General features: G+C 31.8%; 2 protein-coding genes across 3 annotated transcripts; both read right to left on the reverse strand.

Annotated features, from left to right (window-relative positions):
- Window positions 1–570: 570 nt before the first annotated feature.
- LOC110603172 (protein PHLOEM PROTEIN 2-LIKE A9) lies at window positions 571–1,849 on the reverse strand. Of its 2 annotated transcripts, XM_021740870.2 has the most exons (3): window positions 1,645–1,849; window positions 1,283–1,368; window positions 571–1,114 (listed from the first exon to the last, which is right to left on the reverse strand). In XM_021740870.2, the coding sequence occupies exons 1-3, from the start codon at window positions 1,696–1,698 to the stop codon at window positions 727–729; spliced, it is 528 nt and encodes a 175-aa protein (XP_021596562.1). In that variant the 5' UTR covers window positions 1,699–1,849; the 3' UTR covers window positions 571–726. The 2 variants fall into 2 exon arrangements, with proteins under 2 accessions (XP_021596562.1, XP_043807634.1); XM_043951699.1 differs by lacking the exon at window positions 1,283–1,368 and having other exon boundaries at window positions 1,645–1,841.
- Window positions 1,850–6,719: 4,870 nt separating this feature from the next.
- LOC110604150 (protein PHLOEM PROTEIN 2-LIKE A9) lies at window positions 6,720–9,711 on the reverse strand. Its single transcript, XM_021742265.2, has 3 exons — window positions 9,523–9,711; window positions 7,757–7,842; window positions 6,720–7,179 (listed from the first exon to the last, which is right to left on the reverse strand). The coding sequence occupies exons 1-3, from the start codon at window positions 9,574–9,576 to the stop codon at window positions 6,819–6,821; spliced, it is 501 nt and encodes a 166-aa protein (XP_021597957.1). The 5' UTR covers window positions 9,577–9,711; the 3' UTR covers window positions 6,720–6,818.
- Between the last annotated feature and the right edge of the window lie 8,953 nt (window positions 9,712–18,664).

Consider the following 18,664-nt stretch of genomic DNA (forward strand, 5'->3'; position numbering starts at 1 on the left):
TTTCGATTTTTAACCTATCTTTTTCTTATATTGTTTTAGTCAAGCGATATTGGTTAAAATTTCTGACTGAGTCTAAATAGATTTTTATCATTAAAATATTGAGCATTGTTGAGCTTTTGAGCAGTTTATGCTGGAATGGTTGGAGTCTATGGATCAAGGAGTGCTGTATGTGTATTTATGGATAGAATTGACTTGGTGACCAAGTTTTTTACTCTTTGGAAACTTGGTAATCAAGTATTCTGATTGTTAGAATCTTAGGACCAAGTCTTCCATGAAATTATGTAAGTTCTCCATTTTCTTGAATTTGAATTATCCATTTTGTCATAACGAAAATCGGTTGCATCTTTGACTCAACTCACCTTCACTTTTTGAAGCTTCGTTACTAGCAAGAAATAAATCCCTTCTCTTGCAGCTTAATCCAAGTAACTGTCTCTTGAACTCTACAGGAAATATTTGATTGTTGCATTTAACATTGTCTAATTAATCATGTGGCCCAATCCTTTAATTAATTTAGTCCAAATAATTAAAATTAAATAATGGTGCAAACTTAAGTGTAATTTAAAAAACTCATCAACCAAAATAATGCTCTCAAGCGTTAAATCATTACAAATTAAAGCATCACCAAGTACATTATTGATAAGATTTGCATCCTTTTTTGGTGAAATACAATTTCCACCTGGCCAAATTATTCCATTACAATTATAGCATAGGGAAATATACAAGATTTTAATTGTGGTTTGAACTTGTCTGGCTAACTTTAGCCTGATAAATTAGCAAACCTCCCTTCCATCTGCCAGACCACACTTCGTATAAGCCGAAATAAAGAGTGTTGTCATGATTATCATTTTGAACTTCAAAACGCTTGTCAATCGTAATTCTTTTTCTGTTGCCATCCTTATTGTCTGATAAGGTAATCTTTTGCCCTTTGTATGTTCCTCTCTTTCCAGCCTTTGCCAACATAAAAACTGAACTCCCATTCCACCCAAAAGCATCTTCTTTCATCTCTACCTCAAAGCTTATCTCATAGGTCTTCCCTTTCACCATCTGTGGATCGTTGATTGAGCCTGTTACTTCAAGCCAACACACCTGCAGTAACTCTGCTGGATCTTCCTTCCTGCAAAGTGCAAGCCTTAAGTTTTTGAGAGCAAGTTTATCTAACTTTTCATAGGTTAAGTTTTAAATATTTTTTCACTATCATTATTAGTAACAGATCTGCATATCCGTTACTAAATCACGATACTTTTTCCATAAAAAATTTGGGAAAAAGTTTTTATGTTCTCACCCGACAGGCATCTTCCAATAGCGAGGGTCATTTCCCCAAACGATGTTAAGTGCTCTTGGTTTAAGCACCCAACTCATGACTGGATCCTGCATTTACCAAATTTGATAAACTAAATTCCCAAACTCATTTTCAGAATGACTCAACCATCAAAAAATGCAAAAAAAGTAAAAATAAAAATAAAAATAAAAATTATTTTTCATAAAATAATGAAATTTAAGTTTCGAAATATGAAAAGAGGAAAAGGAAATGCATGCTAACAGTTATAGAATGTGCTCTTCTTATTGAGACAGAGAAGATAATCAAAGAGCACTTGTTAAGAATCAAATAGCCACATAATCAAAGAGATAGTTAAGCATTCTAACCTTCTGCATTTCCAATTCTGCTGGAACTGCCTCATGATGTGGTCTAATTGACATCTTGAGAGGGAAAAAAAAAAGATCAAATAGCCTTGAAGGAATGAAGAGAGATGTAGATCTCACAAAGCTCCACCAAATTTCTATATTTTCTGCCCCCTTTAGACAATATTGACAAGAAGGAAGGAATTTCCTTTGTTGTTAATTCAGAAGCTTTTCAAGAAATGAGAATTTATAAAAATAAGAAAAGGTAGAGGTACGCTTTGTACGGAATTATTCATTTTACAACAAAAATAATTTAAATATATAATTTTATTTTTTTTTTATGAGAGTGGATAATTGACCGTTAGAGTCACTATCATGTCCAAGTCAGAAAGGATTTTAAAAGTAAATAATTGTAAATTATTGCATTTGATAATTATGAAAGGTCTTTCGAGAATATGGATGCCAACAGGACTCTCAAATAGATTACGATTGTTATTCCTTCTGTGATGTGATATTTGTCTATACGAGAATTAGAGTCGGTTTACGACTTCAAGCAACTAAATTGAAATTTAACCTAAATTTAAATCAGATTTAATTTTTACTTTTAATTTTTGATAAAAATTTATAATAATTTTGTTAAAAAAAAAATTTGAGACACACAATTTTTAAAAGTGTGATAAAAACTGTAAATTTATTATAAAATTTGATATAAAAATTCAATTGTTTAAAAAATAAATTTTATATTTTAATTATTTTTTTTTAAATATTGTTATAATTTTATATATTAAATTTTTTTTTTCATTATAAATAGACTATTTTGACTATTAAAAATTCACTTTTTAATTTTTAAAAAATTTTAAAAGACTGTTCATCTTTCAGCATATTTTTTTTATATCATTTTAACCAAACGATATTGATTAAAATTTTTTTTATTTGTAAATTTAGAACAATGTACAGTAATTTTGATCTATACATAACCCATATATTTGAATTCATATTACTTGATACAGTATCACTTTTAAATAAGATTTCAAATTACAATAAATTGTTTTTTCTAAAAAAAATTAAATAAAAAATTAATAAAAAATAATTAAATTAAATTTTTATAAAATATTTGATTTAAACTGAGAAAAATGGAGAGGAAATTCACTTAAAGGCAAGGATAGAATATAAACCTGGCCGGCAAATTAATCCAGTAAATGGACTCAAATCTTATCAAAAGAATGTCTCTTTAATCTTTATTAAAGTGAATCCGTAGGGATATAGCTATTCTCCAAAGAATATTAAAAGTAAGTGGCCTATATCATCTATGAGCAAGAAAAGAATATATACTTCATGGATGGGCCGGCTGCGAATCCGCTTTCTTCTACTTCTACTTTGTTTGTTTGGTTCTTCTTTAATTAAAAAAATAAGTCAAACTTTTTTTGCATTTGCCAATTTACTTTAAATATATAAATTTTGAGAGGTTTAAATAAATCAAATTATTTTTAAATTATTTAAAATTTAACTCGATAAAAATATGATCGAATTCGACTTAATTTTTAAATGAGATAAGCTTAAATTTATTTTTAAGTTTATTTAGTAAACGAGCCAAATTTAAATTTTATAGTATTCAGGTCGTTAATACTTGTGAGTTCAGTTCATTTTTAAATTTATGAGTAGTTTCGTAAATAGAGTCGTGAACAGTTTTGTTAAGTATGTTGAGATTAATATTATTAGAAAAATAAACTCAACTCTACATATATTTTTATGAGTAAAATTTAAATTTTCTAAAATTTAGTTATTTATAATTTAATTACACTCTTAAAACTTATAATATTCGAATCATTAAAATTTAAAGGGTCGTTGTTCACAAGTTTACTTATTTATTTATATATATATATATATATATATATATATATATATATATATATATATATATATATATAATTAAAATTATTTAATTTTAAATTAAAATTTATTATACATAAAAATAAATTAAACTATTCATAAACTATATGAGATTAAATTTCATAAAATTTCGACTGGTTTGAACTTATTTGCTAAAAAATCAAACTTAAATTTATTAATGCTTAGTTCGAATACGAAATGATTAAATTTTGAATTCGGCTCAAACTTAAAAAAATTTAATAGTCAAACTTAAACTCTTTAAATTCAGTTCGGCTAGATTTGTTTATATCCTATGAAGAGCCAAATTTTTTTTTTTTTAAATTTTAATTCTATAAGTCAAACTTAAAATTATTTTTTTTCCCGACTTTGTTTATAGTTAATATTGAAAATCTAATTGTTATCACATTTATCTACTATTTTATAATTTTATGTTCATAAACAATAAGTATTAAATATTCATGAGGTTTAGTAACAATGAGGAGAGAGCGTGTGATTACTGTTAGAAAACACCAACCATCAAGAGTATAATCTTTGAAATTTGGCAGAACCCGTCTATATTTTTATAATATTAAGAAATTTAGTACATAGAGTTTTTATTTTACTCATAAAATAGTTATTTTATTAAATTTATCATTGTTTAATAGTAAGTTTAAAGAGATCAACTTAATTAATGAAACTAAATTATTATAAATATTAAAATTATAAAAATTAATTATTACAAATTATAAAGTAAAGAAAATAATAAAGTAAATAAATTCAATAATGAGAAAAGCGCTAGTTGAAGAATTGGATCCACTTTAGTTGTTGAAATTGATCATGGACAAAAAATTCATTTATTTGATTCAATAAATTAGTTATGGAGGTGGAAGACGTTTCTCACCACCATATCCCTCCTTAAGTATAAATCAATTAGGGAACGTTCTCTAATTAATTACTAATCAACAAGTTGCTAAGGAACGTCCTTGGGTTTTTGGCATCTAACAACGGTCAATTGCATTAAGAAATAGAGAGACCTAATTTTAGCTATCCAAACGTATGGTGATATTGCTAGATTATGCAATTTCCTTAGTTTTTACACCAAGAGTTACTTGTGTTTGAATAATTCAAGCAATTACGGACTTAAAATTATCCAAACTAACAAATTATTACTTTGCAATCAAGAATCAATGGGCCCTATTGATTTAAACAACATAGCAACAATGAAATTAAGCATGAAATTGCATAAATATTGATAAACAAAAGATAAACAATATATGTTCAAATATTCCAATCCATAAAACAACTAAAGTTTCACCTAATTTTCAACTAGAAAAAGAGGTTTCAGCCACTCATGGCTGAAATAAAACACAAAATAAAAGAAAGAGAAGAAGAAAGAGGAAGAACCGGTGGCTTAGAGACTTTTGAATTTTTAATTTTAAATTCTTGGGAGGCAAATACATTTTCTTGAGATTTAGCTTCCTGAATAGGCTGAATTGAATACTGAGGTGTCTTCACATTTTTAATAAGGAAAAGACTTCTCAAAGATTTGAAATTTGAATTTCAAATTACTCTGTTGATTGTACTTTCATTATTTGTCTTCACTTCAGCTACAACTTGGTTTGAGCAAATAATGTTTGTGAGATCTTCTTTTAGGCAGTTTTAAGAGCATTTTCACCAAATTATCTTTTTACACCGTTTCTACAAAAGATCAAAACCATAGAATTAGATAAAAAATGTGTAAATTAATATTAATAACAACATGATAAATGGGTTTAAATTTGGTCTGATCATCGGTGTGTCTACTTAAACTATTATTTTATCAAGAAGATTAATTGGGATAAATATTTATATAAGCCCAGAAGAAAATAAAAATTCACATTATAGAGGTATGCTTATACTAGCCAGAGAGACAAATATTTTGTTTAAATTTGATCCATTATAAACTTAAAATAGAAATGATGATATCAATTTATTTTGCTTGTTGAATTTTTTATTGATGCTTTAGGTCCATAAGAAATTAAGTCTAATAAAATATTACTTAAAAATTATAACTCTTGTTCTTGAAGAACTAGCATAAAATCTATGGCTCCTATACTGATTCTTAACTGTAAATTTTATTATACAAAAAATTAAAGTGGTGGTCAATTTATTTAAAATTTAAATATTTAAATTAAAATATAAAATGATATAAATATTAGGCTATTTTCAATTAATTGGCCGATTATTTATTATCATAAATTAGTGAAATACAACATCCACCCACATTATCCAATTATATTTATAAAATAAAAATACATAAAGCTAAAGAAACTAAATTATACAATTTATATGCAATTAAATTTTACTTGATTTGACTTTTCATTTTATTTTCTCATATTATTATTTATGTGTGATCCATTAAATTTTAAATATTTTGATAAAAAATATAATTAACTAATTAATTTAAGAGTCAAAAATATTATTCAGTAATATGCCAAGACCATCCAAATATTTAAAATGTCAATAGCGATTTAACTTAATGTTTCAATACTTAATTTCTCAGTGTAATTAATATTTTTTTATTATTAATGTCTCGATTTAATAATTAATGTATGAAGTGTGTCTGTTATCTTAAATCATATTAATTATCTTTACAATAGTCATTGACTTATGCAATGAAATTTCAAATTTAATTTACTAGTTTTATTTCATCTTACACAAGAATTTCATTATAATTGTTAAAAGAGAACAAATGGAACATTTTTTAATTAATTTAGGGTGATAAGTTCTATCTCAATTATATAAACACTTCATACTGTTTTTACTATATATATCCAATTCATTCCCATTTATTAATTATGAACTTAACAATATGTAAAATGAATCAAAATATAAAAGTTCTTATATAAGATTAATCACTTGAATAATCCATAGATACATATTATTTTTCATATGAAATTCTCAGACAGGTCAATTCAGTGTACTTATTTATAAAATAAGCAATTACATATTAGTTCTAGATATATATCTCATATATCGACTTATGAGATCGGTTGTTTTTATATACTAGTTTCTACGGCTCTAATTATTATTAAATAATGATAAGAACATTAACTGAAATATTTAGAAATATTACTTAAATGCAATAGAAATTAACAATTAATTATAACCACATTATTTTCTTTTTACATATTAATGTTATTTTATAGATTTTATCTTTACTCAAAATTCAATTAAATAAACATGACAAATAAATAAAAATCTTTTATTAATATATTAAATACTTAAAAATACATGAAACCTAATAGCTAAATACCGATTGACATTAGAGCATATAACTAACATTAAATCTATTTGGATGTAACTTCAACATGATGAATTTTCATACCAACTTTACATTTGGCACTCCAGATTTCATATAAGCCAAAGTAAAGAGTGTGTTCATGATTGTCATCTTCAACTTGAATAAGCATATTAATCACAGGAGCTTCTTCTTGTCCATCGCTTAAGGGAACCTTTTCCCACTTGCATTTTCCTTGCTTCCCAAGCTTTGCCATCATAAACACTGGAAGATCTGTCCATTCAAAAGCTTCTTCCATGTCTACTTTAAAGCTAATCTCAAAGCTCTTGCCCTTCACTATATTTGTATCCTTGATTGTGCCTGTTACTTCAAACCAAGACACCATCCATAACTTTGCTGGATCTTTCTCCCTGCAATTGCAAGCATTATAAATTCATTTACTCTTTATTTGGAATAAAAAATTTTATAAGAGTTGAATTCAGTTTTTTTCTATCATTTTAAAAAATTTTATTTAAAAATTATAATTTATCTTCAAATACATCATTTTAATATTATACCAATATGATAATTTAATAAGTTATTTATTTAATTTAGAATAATCGAATTAAAATAATAATCAAATTGATTGCATTGTAAAAAATTATAACATACAATGTGTTAATTTCTTTTTTTTTTCTTTTAAATGAAGATTAGGAATTTGGAGAATAAAACTCGAAAACTCTCAAATTTTCTCAAATACACTTACCACTAAATTAAGTCTGTGAGTGCACAATGTGTTAATTTTTAATTCATAAATATTGTATGAAGAGAAATTCTTGAAGAAAGAATTACATAACACATTGTTATAATCAGAAATTTCCAAAAAAAATGTTTATTTATAACTATTATCATTTTAAATATAAGTTTCTGTTACCCAATTCATTCATGAAATATTTCATTGTATTATACAAAAACCATAGACAAATAAAATTAAATTTATGTTCTCACCCGGCTTTAGGCATCTCCCAATTGCGAGAGTCATTTCCCCATGCGATGTTAAGTGCCCTTGGTCTAAGCACCCACTTGAGAGGATCCTACATTCATGAAATTTATTAATCAAAACTAAATATATATATATATATATATAGCTCGGTATTAATTGAAATTACTCCATTAAATAATTAAACTAAAATCATAAATTATTCGAGACATAAAATTATAAAAATCAAAATAATTAAATCTAAATTATTCATACTATTAATAATTTACAAAAAAATAAAAATTAATCATATATATTTCTCTCTAAATATTTATTGATTATATTTTGAATTTTTATAAATTAAAAAAATTAAAAAAATATATATAGAGCTCAATTACTAAAATTTTATGTACGATTAATAATAAATCAAATTTATTTTATATTTTTTCTATTTTTTTATAAATTATTAATAATATAACTAATTTATATTTAATTGTTATAAATTTTGTATATTTAAATTTATTCCGCATTAATTGTTTTTTGAAATGGAGACCGAAAATTAAAAAATAAAACTTGATATCTCTCAGATTTATTCAAATGCACTTACCACCAGACTAATATTATAACACATTCCAAATTAACTTAATTATTCTTTTTACGACCATCCCCGTAAATATATAAGGATAGCATGGTATTTAAATTCATATATTTATTATATACATTTTAATTTATATATTTATTATATATATTTTGATTGATTCGATTTATAAATTTTATAGGAACATTTAATTTAATAATTATTAAATTTTTTCTTCCATAAAATTAATTTTATATTAAATGCAATTCTTAAATTTTATTATCATTTCCATGCAATAAAATATATAAAGTTGAAATACACCTATAGGAAATTTCTCAGAGTAATAAATAAGTTCTTAAAATTTTTAATTTAAATATATTCATTTACAATCAAATTATCATGAACTAATAGTTTATTTTTATAATAAAATTTTTATTTTATATAATAAAAATATATTTATAAATTAAAATTATATTAAAATAAAAAATAAAGGAAAACCAAATCTTTCCTCTTCTGTTGATTTCTCTCCCGCTCTCGATCGGCTCTAAATCTTTCTCAAAATAATAAGAAAAAATATAGTTAAATAATAATGAAGTATTATTTTTTAATTTAATTAATTAAAAATAATGTAATAATTTATTAATTATTTAAAATTTTTTTTGAGATAATAATTTTTTAATGAAATTTTGAATACATAATGAAAGTATTGAATGCTTTTTTTTAATCATATGAGGCTTAAAATATTATGTTGTTTTCAATGGATTTCTATTTTTTATAAGTATATAATAAATTTTTTATTTTATTTTTATAAAATGCAGTCCAATTTTGTTATTGGGACAAACAAATTAATTATACATATTAAAAAATATAAATTAACTCTATGAATAGAGATCAAAGCCATAATAATTTGGTGATATAACAATAAAATACTAAATTTAATCAGCCTATTTAAAGTTAATATATTATAATAATATATGAAAAAAATTTAAAAATAAATTTAATTATTATGAATAACTATAGTAAGTACAAAAAAAATATAGAAAAATTAATGAAAAATTAATTAATAGACTTTTTAAATATTAAAAATATTTTAATTTATTTTTTAAAATTAAACGAAAAAGATAAATAATAATTTTTTTTAAAATATATGTATAGCAAGCGCACACAAGGAAATGTTAAGTGCCGATTATGGAATGAAAGAGCTATACGGATTCTAACCTTCTGTATTTCCACTTCTTTTGGAATTGCCCGATGATGCGGTTTAGACGACATTTTCAGAGCTCACAAATTCATCAACTAGCCTTCAGAACCCACCAATTGTTTTTTTTTTTTTTTTTTTGACCTCAAGCTTTAGGCAATATTGACAAGAAGGAAAGGAAATTCTTTTGTTGTTTATTCAAACGCTATCTCAAGAATGAGAATTTCTAAAATTTAAAGAAAAAAAAAAAAGATCGAATATAAACTTTGGACGGAATGGAGGCAATCCTATCAAAAGAGTGGCACCAAAATCTTTCCAAAGAATATATACTTCAGTTTAACAAGAAAAGGATTAATCCCATTTGATGAATTACAAGGTTATGTTGTCAACTCCCTTTGTCCTTTCTTTTTCTTTTTTATTGTCATTATATAAAAAATATTAATATCACAGTGGACTAGTGATATATCCCTTCACGTTCAGAATTTTTACTGGTGTGTGACATATTTATGAAAGACCTAAGATTCTGATATCATATAAAATTTGAGTCAGGCCTAACTCATCCAAAAGCCAATTCAAGAGGAGGAGTGCAGATGGTCCAATAAAGAGATAGTTACCCCTTTCACAATCGAACCGACGTGGAATTCAACGATTACACCTATATTTATATAGGTACAAATTTTTGAATTTTTTCTATTTTTTTTCATTATTATTTGATCAATTGAGATTTGATTAAGTTGAAAATTTAATGTTATTTTATTTATTATTAATTATAACTTTAGAAATTTCATTAATTACATCTATATCCATACGAAAAATAATAAGCTATATTGCGTTTTGCATATTTTTCCTCTATTAAAAATTTCTTATTATTAAATAATTAATTTTTTTAAAAAATAATTCTTATGCTTATTAATATTTCGATTGCGTAAAAGAAATATTTTCATGTGCTATATAGTTATATTATAAGATTTATATGTATATTTCCTTATTAATTAAATTAGAAAATTGTTATCAATATTAATAAATATTAATAAGTTAGATTAAAATTAGTAAAATTTAAAAAAAGGATAAAATTAAAAAAAAAAAAAGAAATATTTGGAGATTTTTGTTTATTTGATCTAAAAGAAGAGTAAAATACCTAATAAATATATTAGATTTACAATATAATGAAAGTATTCAAATATATTATATTTAATTTCACTTCATATTCATTTTTCATACTGTGCAATATATTAAAATAGAAAATAAAATTATTTTATTATTAAAATATTAATTAACAATTCATCTTCCACTGTATTGGCCTTTGCATTCCTCTCTGTCACTAGGTCTGTCCTTTATCCTCTTCTTCTCTTTCGTCTTCGTTCAATGTGAATTTAGTTTTAGGACAAATTAAAAGCAAGCAAATTTGAATGCTAATTTGTGATAATTTAATGCAAGAAATTCAAATGACACAAATCCATGCAAATTCATGTCCAACTTCTACAAACTCAAAGATTTTTGAAACTTAGGAAAATCCCAATTGCTATTTCATACATACATATATTGGTATAAGACTGATTAGATTTTATCAAAAATTTTAACTAATAATATTTGATTAAAATAAAATTTAAAAAATGAAAGGCTATAAACCGAAATCTCTTAATAAAAAATGTCAGCAAAAAAAATAATATATATATATTTATAATAGCAAAAATTCTAATATAAAAAATTATGAAAAATTTTCAAAAAATAATAAAAATATAAAATTAACTTCTTAAACGATAGAATTTTCACCTCTAACTTTGTAACGAGACATGCGGCCCTCGTCACATTTTTGAAAGTCATGCATCTCAAAATTTCTTTTTCGAAAAGTTTTCATAGGTCTCCAAGGGACATCGGTAGCAGAAGTTAAGTCTAGTATAAGTCTACCATAAAATCTAAGTCTAATTACTCCGCATCATTTGCTTCTACTTGTAAAGTACTCAACCTCGAGTTGTCATCTGCTAGAAACTTCACATTTCTTTCAAAATTAATAGTCTTAGGAATGTCATGTAAACGAACAACTTCCTAGAAAAATAGTTTTGCAATATAAGAAGCATTATTGTTTTTTTGCAAGAAATGAAATGCGCCATTTTGGAGAATCTATCAATAAAAAAAAATGGAATCAGATCTACGCTAAGTACGTGGAAGGCCAAGAACAAAATCCATAGACAAGTCCTTCCGAGGATGTCCTAGAATAGGCAATAGAGTGTATAAGTCCGTATTCTGCGAATGACCCTTCTGAATTTTACAAACAAGGCACTTCTGGACCATTCGACCTGTATCCTTTTTTAATTATAGTCAATAAAAATGCTCCTTTAAACCAGCAATAGTCTTATCACGCCCCAAATGACCACTCAAACCTCCTCTATGGACCTCTTAAATTAATTTTTCTCGTAGAGAAGAGCAAAGAATGCATAACTTATTCTCTTTAAAAAGAAAGTCATCATGTATCAAAAACCCATCAGCAGGCTGGCAATCTTGGATCTTTGCCCATATATTAGCAAAATCATCATTTGCGGCATACAAATTCTTCAGAAATTCAAAACCCATGACTTCCTGACTAAATGTAATCAACAGATCAGCCCTCATACTCAAAGCGTCTGCTACCTTATTACTATGATCAGCCCTATATTTTATGACATAATGAAAAGTTTCAAAATAAGTTGTCCATCGAGCATGCATCTTATTCACATATTTTTAAGTCTTAAAGTGAATTAAAGATTGATGATCTATGTGAATAATAAACTCTGCCCTATTAGATACTGTTCTCAAGTTTTAAAGGTTCGGAATACTACATATAATTTCTGCTCATAAGTAGACCACTTCTGTAACGACCCGAAAATCGGACCGCTACCGGCGCTAGGATCCAGATTGACTTAAGGTCGCCGGGACCCGTAGCAAGCCTAGCATACGTCCTGTACATCTGGTATAATCCCATACATGATCAAACATAAGCATAAAAACTTTAAAACATAAAACTGTAAACTTTTTCTTTCTTTCATACACCAAGCTTAACCTGTGCATGCACAACTCATAATCATAAACCCCAACACTAGAGTTCTCATCAACTACTCACGTGGGGCAACATACATTAAGCTTGGCTGTCATACCTCATATAAAACATACATAAGGACCATGTACAAAGGGATTAACCACACTTCTAGGGCAAAGCACAACTCTAACTATTACATTACATTATAACATATTGCATTTCGTTACATATCTTTACAATACATCATGTCCACTACTAATCTATTACATAAACATGACCATAGACATAACCTTCTGATCTCCTGACTAACTCTGACCCTGCAAACCTGGGGTTAGGGGAGAGGGGTGAGCTATAAAGCCTAGTGAGCAGAACTATAGAGAAAAACAGTTTATTATATCATATGCTTTCATGACATGCATCACATCACAAACAATACACATCAAGGATGAATTCGTCACCATTAGCCCTTTTCATAAAAATCTCATCTCATAACAAGTCCAACAATGCTCTATGCCAGGGGCGATACGGCCATGCCTGGACTTCACATAACTCTATGCCAGGGGCGATACGGCCACACCTGGACTTCTTTTACTCTATGCCAGGGGCGATACGGCCACACCTGGTCTTTCCATCTCTATGCCAGGGGCGATACGGCCACACCTAGTCTTTCCATCTCATATCATGCCATACATGTCCTATCATGTCATATCATGTCACATCATACTGAGAGCTAATGGATCATCCAATATTCATCCATATCATCATCACCGTATTATGCAATGCAACATATTCGTGAACTCTAATGCAAATAACCTATTACATAATCATGGTATTCGTGATGCATGACCATACTTAGAACATTTAATTTCTTTGATATTAACAAGAGTTATGTTCTACTCACCTTGACTAGCTCTGGACCGACTCTAAAGCAGCTAACACTGCTAAACACCTTGGTTCCTCGGGTCCAGTCCTACACAAGTGGACTCCAGTGAGGTGCCAAACACACTCTAAACAACTCATAAACAACTCCCCAAAAACCCCCTAAAACATCATAGAAACATGCATACAGAACACTCATGAAAGGGCTGGACAGGGCACTTTCGGCGGCTGAAGGTCCCTTCCAGAGACGAAAGTCATGCAGGTTCGGGGGCACCTTCGGCGGCCGAACCCTCTCTCTAGAGACGAAAGTCAGGCACTTTCGACGGCCGAACATCACCTTCGGCGGCCGAAAGTCTGCTCCAGCTCCGAAACACAACTTTCGGGGGCAAGATTTGGCGGCCAATCCATGCATCCATAGGCAGGTTCGGCGGCCGAACCTGAGTTCATCCAGAACTCAGCCTCATGCACCAACAGCCTCCCAAACCATTTCAAACACCCCAAAACAAGCACCCAGCTTCTTAAAACCAAGCATTACCCCTTAACCATGCATAAAGGAGCTTAACAACTAGATTAAACTCCAAAAACAACATCAAAAGAATACATAGATAGCTTATGACCCACATAGGCCAAAAGCATCAAAACAACCCATAATCTCACTTGCTCTTTCCCAATCATGAATACACTCTCCCACATGCATAAACTAGCTCAAACCTTCAACATAACATCACATAAACACACATTGGGCACAAAACCCACATAAACCCTAACATGCATATCTACCCATACTCAAGCATTAAAACTCCTTAAAACTTCATTAAAACATAAAGGAAAGCATAGATCTACACTTACCTCTTGAAGATCGAGGGTTGGTGTGATCTCTAACTTGGAGATGGGAGGAAACAAACCCCTTGGGTCTCCAAGCTCCAAACTTGATCTTTGAACTCAAAACTCTTCAAAACAACCATGTAACTTATAAAAACGTGAAGGATTGAAGAAAAAACATGAAAATGACTAGAGGAGGACATGAACACACCTGAGCTCAAGAATGGGGAGAAAACTCGCCCATTTTCGGTCTGAGGGCCTTTTATAGGTGGCCTGGTCGACTACCTTCGGCAGCCTAACATGCCTCCTAAACTCATGCATGTTCGGCGGCCGAACTTGAGGTTTAGTGGCCGAATCTGGTTTCTTCCCTCACACTTTCGGAAGCCTAAAGCACTCCCGAAATAGCCCCATGTTCGGCGGCCGAACTTGACTTTCGGCGGCCGAACCTGGTAAATGCCTCCTTAGCCTATTCTTTTCAAAACTCAATTCTTTTTCATCTAAATCCATGAAATCAGTAAAAACATTTTAGAAACACATTTTAACCCTCTAGAAGACTCTTGCATCATCAAAATTCCAGATTCCAACGGAGATTCCGCCGGAAGGTAGGGATTCCGATGCCGAAATCTAGCCGGGTATTACATTCTTCCCCCCTTTAAGAACATTCATCCCCGAATGTTCAAACAAACAGGCACATGCATATACATAACATAAGCACAAACATAACAACACATAAACTCTAGCCTATAAAGAAATACGGTATTACTGGAGTATGACCTATCGGTCTCCTAGGTGCACTTTTCATCTTAAGGTGATTCTAAGGGACTTGCACCATCGAGATTTCCTTGTTTCCACACTTTCTGACTTGTGTGTCTGCGGTCCGTACTTAGCTGCTCAGCATAGGTGAGATCTTCTACGATCTCCACCTCTGGTTCCTTCAAGAACCTCACTCGGGCCCGACACAAACTCGTATACCGTGGAAACATGGAAAAACAGATGGTTTTCTTCCATTGAAGTAGGTAAATCTAACTCGTGGGATACATTCCCAATCCTTTGCAGGGTTTCAAAAGGTCCAATGTATTTGAGAGCTAATTTACCTTTTTGCCCATAACGAATCACTCTCTCTTTAGGAGACACCTCCAGCAAACCTCAACTTCCTCGAGAACTTCAACATGCTTCCGCTGCACACTCTGACAAAACTCTTCTCTCTTATGAAACTCTACATGCCTCTTGTGGACAATTTCATAACTCTCCTGCTGACTCACAGCAGTTCTGATTCCTCTTTTTCTGACCATGCAGTTCTTACCCATTTTCTCTGCCTCAGATTCTCCTCCCTTGACTCAAGATGTATTGCAAGCTCTTTCGATCTGTAAGGATCTGCCATCATACCTTATACAGGTATCGCCTCCACATCTTGAGTGCAGAGATTACCATCGCTATCTTTAGATCAAGTGTAAGATGATTCAACTCATGCTTCTTCAGCTACCTAGAAGCATAAGCAATCATCCTACCACTTCACACTTACACACAATCTAGTTCCACCCGGAACACATCACAGGACACTGTGAAATCTTCATTTTTGGCGGACAGAGCCACCACTGGTGCTGACATCAGTAAACCACACAACCCTCTGATTCTTCTTGATCCATCTGGCCATGGGAGTGGCAACTCTAAAGAAGTTCTAGATGAACCTCCAGTAGGTAACCTGCCCAACCCGAGAAGCTCTTGATCTTAGTTACTACAATGGGCCTGGGCTAGTTAGCTACAACTTCAACTTTCTCGGGTCTACTTCACTTTTCCCTTTTATTTTTTTTTTCGACATACCATGACCCAAGAAAGGTATGCTCCTTGACCGGAAATCACATTTGGAGAACTGGGCATCCAAGCCATGTTCTCTCAGGATCTGCAATCCTGATTTCAGGTAATGGGCATACTCTTCTGCATTTCTGGAACTCACCGAGGTACCGTCAATGAAGACAATAATGGAGTGATCCAGAAACTGACTAAAACTCTGCTTATGAGATCCATGAATGCTGTAGGGGCATTCATTAACCCGAACGACATTCCTAGAAGCTCATAGTGCCCATATCTGGTTCTAAACACTGTTCTCTATACATCTTCTTCCTTGATCTTAACTGATGGTACCTGGACTTCAGATCTATCTTGGAAAGGCAACCAGCTCCTGCTAGCTGGATTAAAATAGATCATCGAGCCAAGGTAATAAATACTTATTCTGGGTAGTGACTTTGTTCAACGACTTGTAGTCGACACAAAGTCCTAGGGATCCATCCTTCCTCCTCATAACAACTCTGGAACACCCCAAGGCGAAGTGCTCAGTCGGATGAAAACCCTCAACTACTTACTCTTACAACATGCTCTTCCTACTACTTTAATTCTGCAGGTGCCATCCTGTAGGGAGGGGTAGAGACGGGTCTGGTCCCTATCATCACTTTCATTTCAAATTCTATCTCCCTAACAGATGGTACACCTAGCAGCTCGTCTGGAAAAACATCTAAAAACTCACTACTGGTACAGAGGCGGCTCCCTGACATGACTACTGAACTCTCCTGTACGAGCTAGAAACACTGACAACCTCTCCTGGCCAACTTACGAGCCTGCAGGGCTGATATCCAACCTCTAGGTATCCCCACTCTGTCCCCCTCAAAGGACTACCTTTGATCCATCCAGACCTCTGAACATGACTACCTTGTCTCTGCAGACCCAGGTAGCACCACTAGTAGAAGAACCAATCCAACCCTAGAATGACGTCAAACAGTCAAATCTAGAACCGCTAGGCCAGCTGGAAGGCATCTACTCACACATACTCTGACTATAGCGGCAGACTGACTCCGCCACTGATGGATCACACTTAGTTCCACTGACCCAAAGGGAATACCCTAACCCAAAAGCTATCAACCCAACCTATCTACGGCTCTCGAAGCCACATGGAAAGAGAGACACATCAGGGTTCACAAAAGCATACACATCAAACATAAGAGAGTGAGATTACCTGTCACCATCATGTCCGATGTGTTAGCCTCTTGCTGCGTCATGGAGAAGATCCGAGCTGGAACTGATGGACCTTCACCTAGGGAACCTGCTGAAGAAGGGGCCGTCCCCCTTCCTCTGCCTCGACCACTACCCTGAAACATGGCTGGAGCTGATGGCTGTTCCATACTGCCTGGAGTTGTCTGATGGAACGGTACCATAAAAGCTGCCTTAGGACACTCCCGAGCTATGTGTCCCTCCTGGCCGCATCTATAACATGCTGTAGTCCCAAACCGATAGACTCCCTTATGCGGCCTACCGCACCTTGCACACTCTGCAACCTCTGTGCTTGAGCTTGAGCCTCCTCCTAATCCCAGACCAGACTTTATCCGATTCCAGAACTTGTTCTTCTTTGATCTTCTGAGACCTCTGTCTCCCTTCTTACTTTTCGTGACATCCTCGCCCAGAGAGGAGAGATTAGCATCACTCGTCCCCGGGATTTTGAGACCCAAAGACTGTGCCACAGACTGCTTAACTGTCCCTTGGATAATGGCACTAGCCTCCATTCTCCGTGCCATATCTACTATAGCATGGAAGCTCTCCCTTTCTGCTGATTGAATCAACGAGGAATACCTGGAGTGAAGTTTCATAACATATCTCCTAGACTTCTTCAGGTCTGTGTCAAGACCTTGTCCTGAAAACGGCAACAAGTCCAGGAACCTGTATGTAAACTCATCTACACTCATCTCTTCCGTCTGTCTTAGTTGCTCAAACTCAATCATCTTCAGTTCTCTGGAACTATCTGGAAAAGCCCATCTTGTAAACTCATTGGCAAACTGTTCCCAGGATAAGCTTTCAAACCTTGGGTCCACATAGTTTTTAAACCATTCCCTTGCCTTCTTGCATTTCAATGTGAACCCTGCCATCTGAATGGCTCTACTGTCATTTGCTCCCAACTCATCAGTTATCATCTTCACCGTTCTGAGGTACTCAAAAGGGTCATCACCTGTTTCAAACTTGGGGGCATCCAACTTCAGATAGTCCGTCATCTTTACCTTACCCCCAACTGATGAGCTAGGTTTGGGTGTTTGGGCATCAGGGACAAATGGCTCTGCTGGTGGAGGAGGAGGTGCAGCATTCCCTGGGTTAGGGTTTGCTGGACCTGGATAGAAGGGTGAGGGTGGAAACATGGGGTATTGTGGGTATGGTGGGTAAAAGGGAGGGTAGGGCATAAAGGTGGGGTATGGGTTACAGCTAGAGAAATCCGACGTGCTTCCCATCGGATACCTTGGCCCCTGAGGATAGGGTGTATACTGTGGTGGAACAAAGCCCGAGGCCTGAGTGCCTCCGTGGGACTCTCCCATATCTTCTTCTGACATACTCACGCCCAAACTACTATCTCTTCTCTGGTTATCCTCCTCTGTTCCCATCACATCCGCTGACATACCACCATGAACTGATCT

Source organism: Manihot esculenta, chromosome 16 (genome assembly GCF_001659605.2).
Source record: "Manihot esculenta cultivar AM560-2 chromosome 16, M.esculenta_v8, whole genome shotgun sequence".
NCBI lineage: Eukaryota > Viridiplantae > Streptophyta > Magnoliopsida > Malpighiales > Euphorbiaceae > Manihot > Manihot esculenta.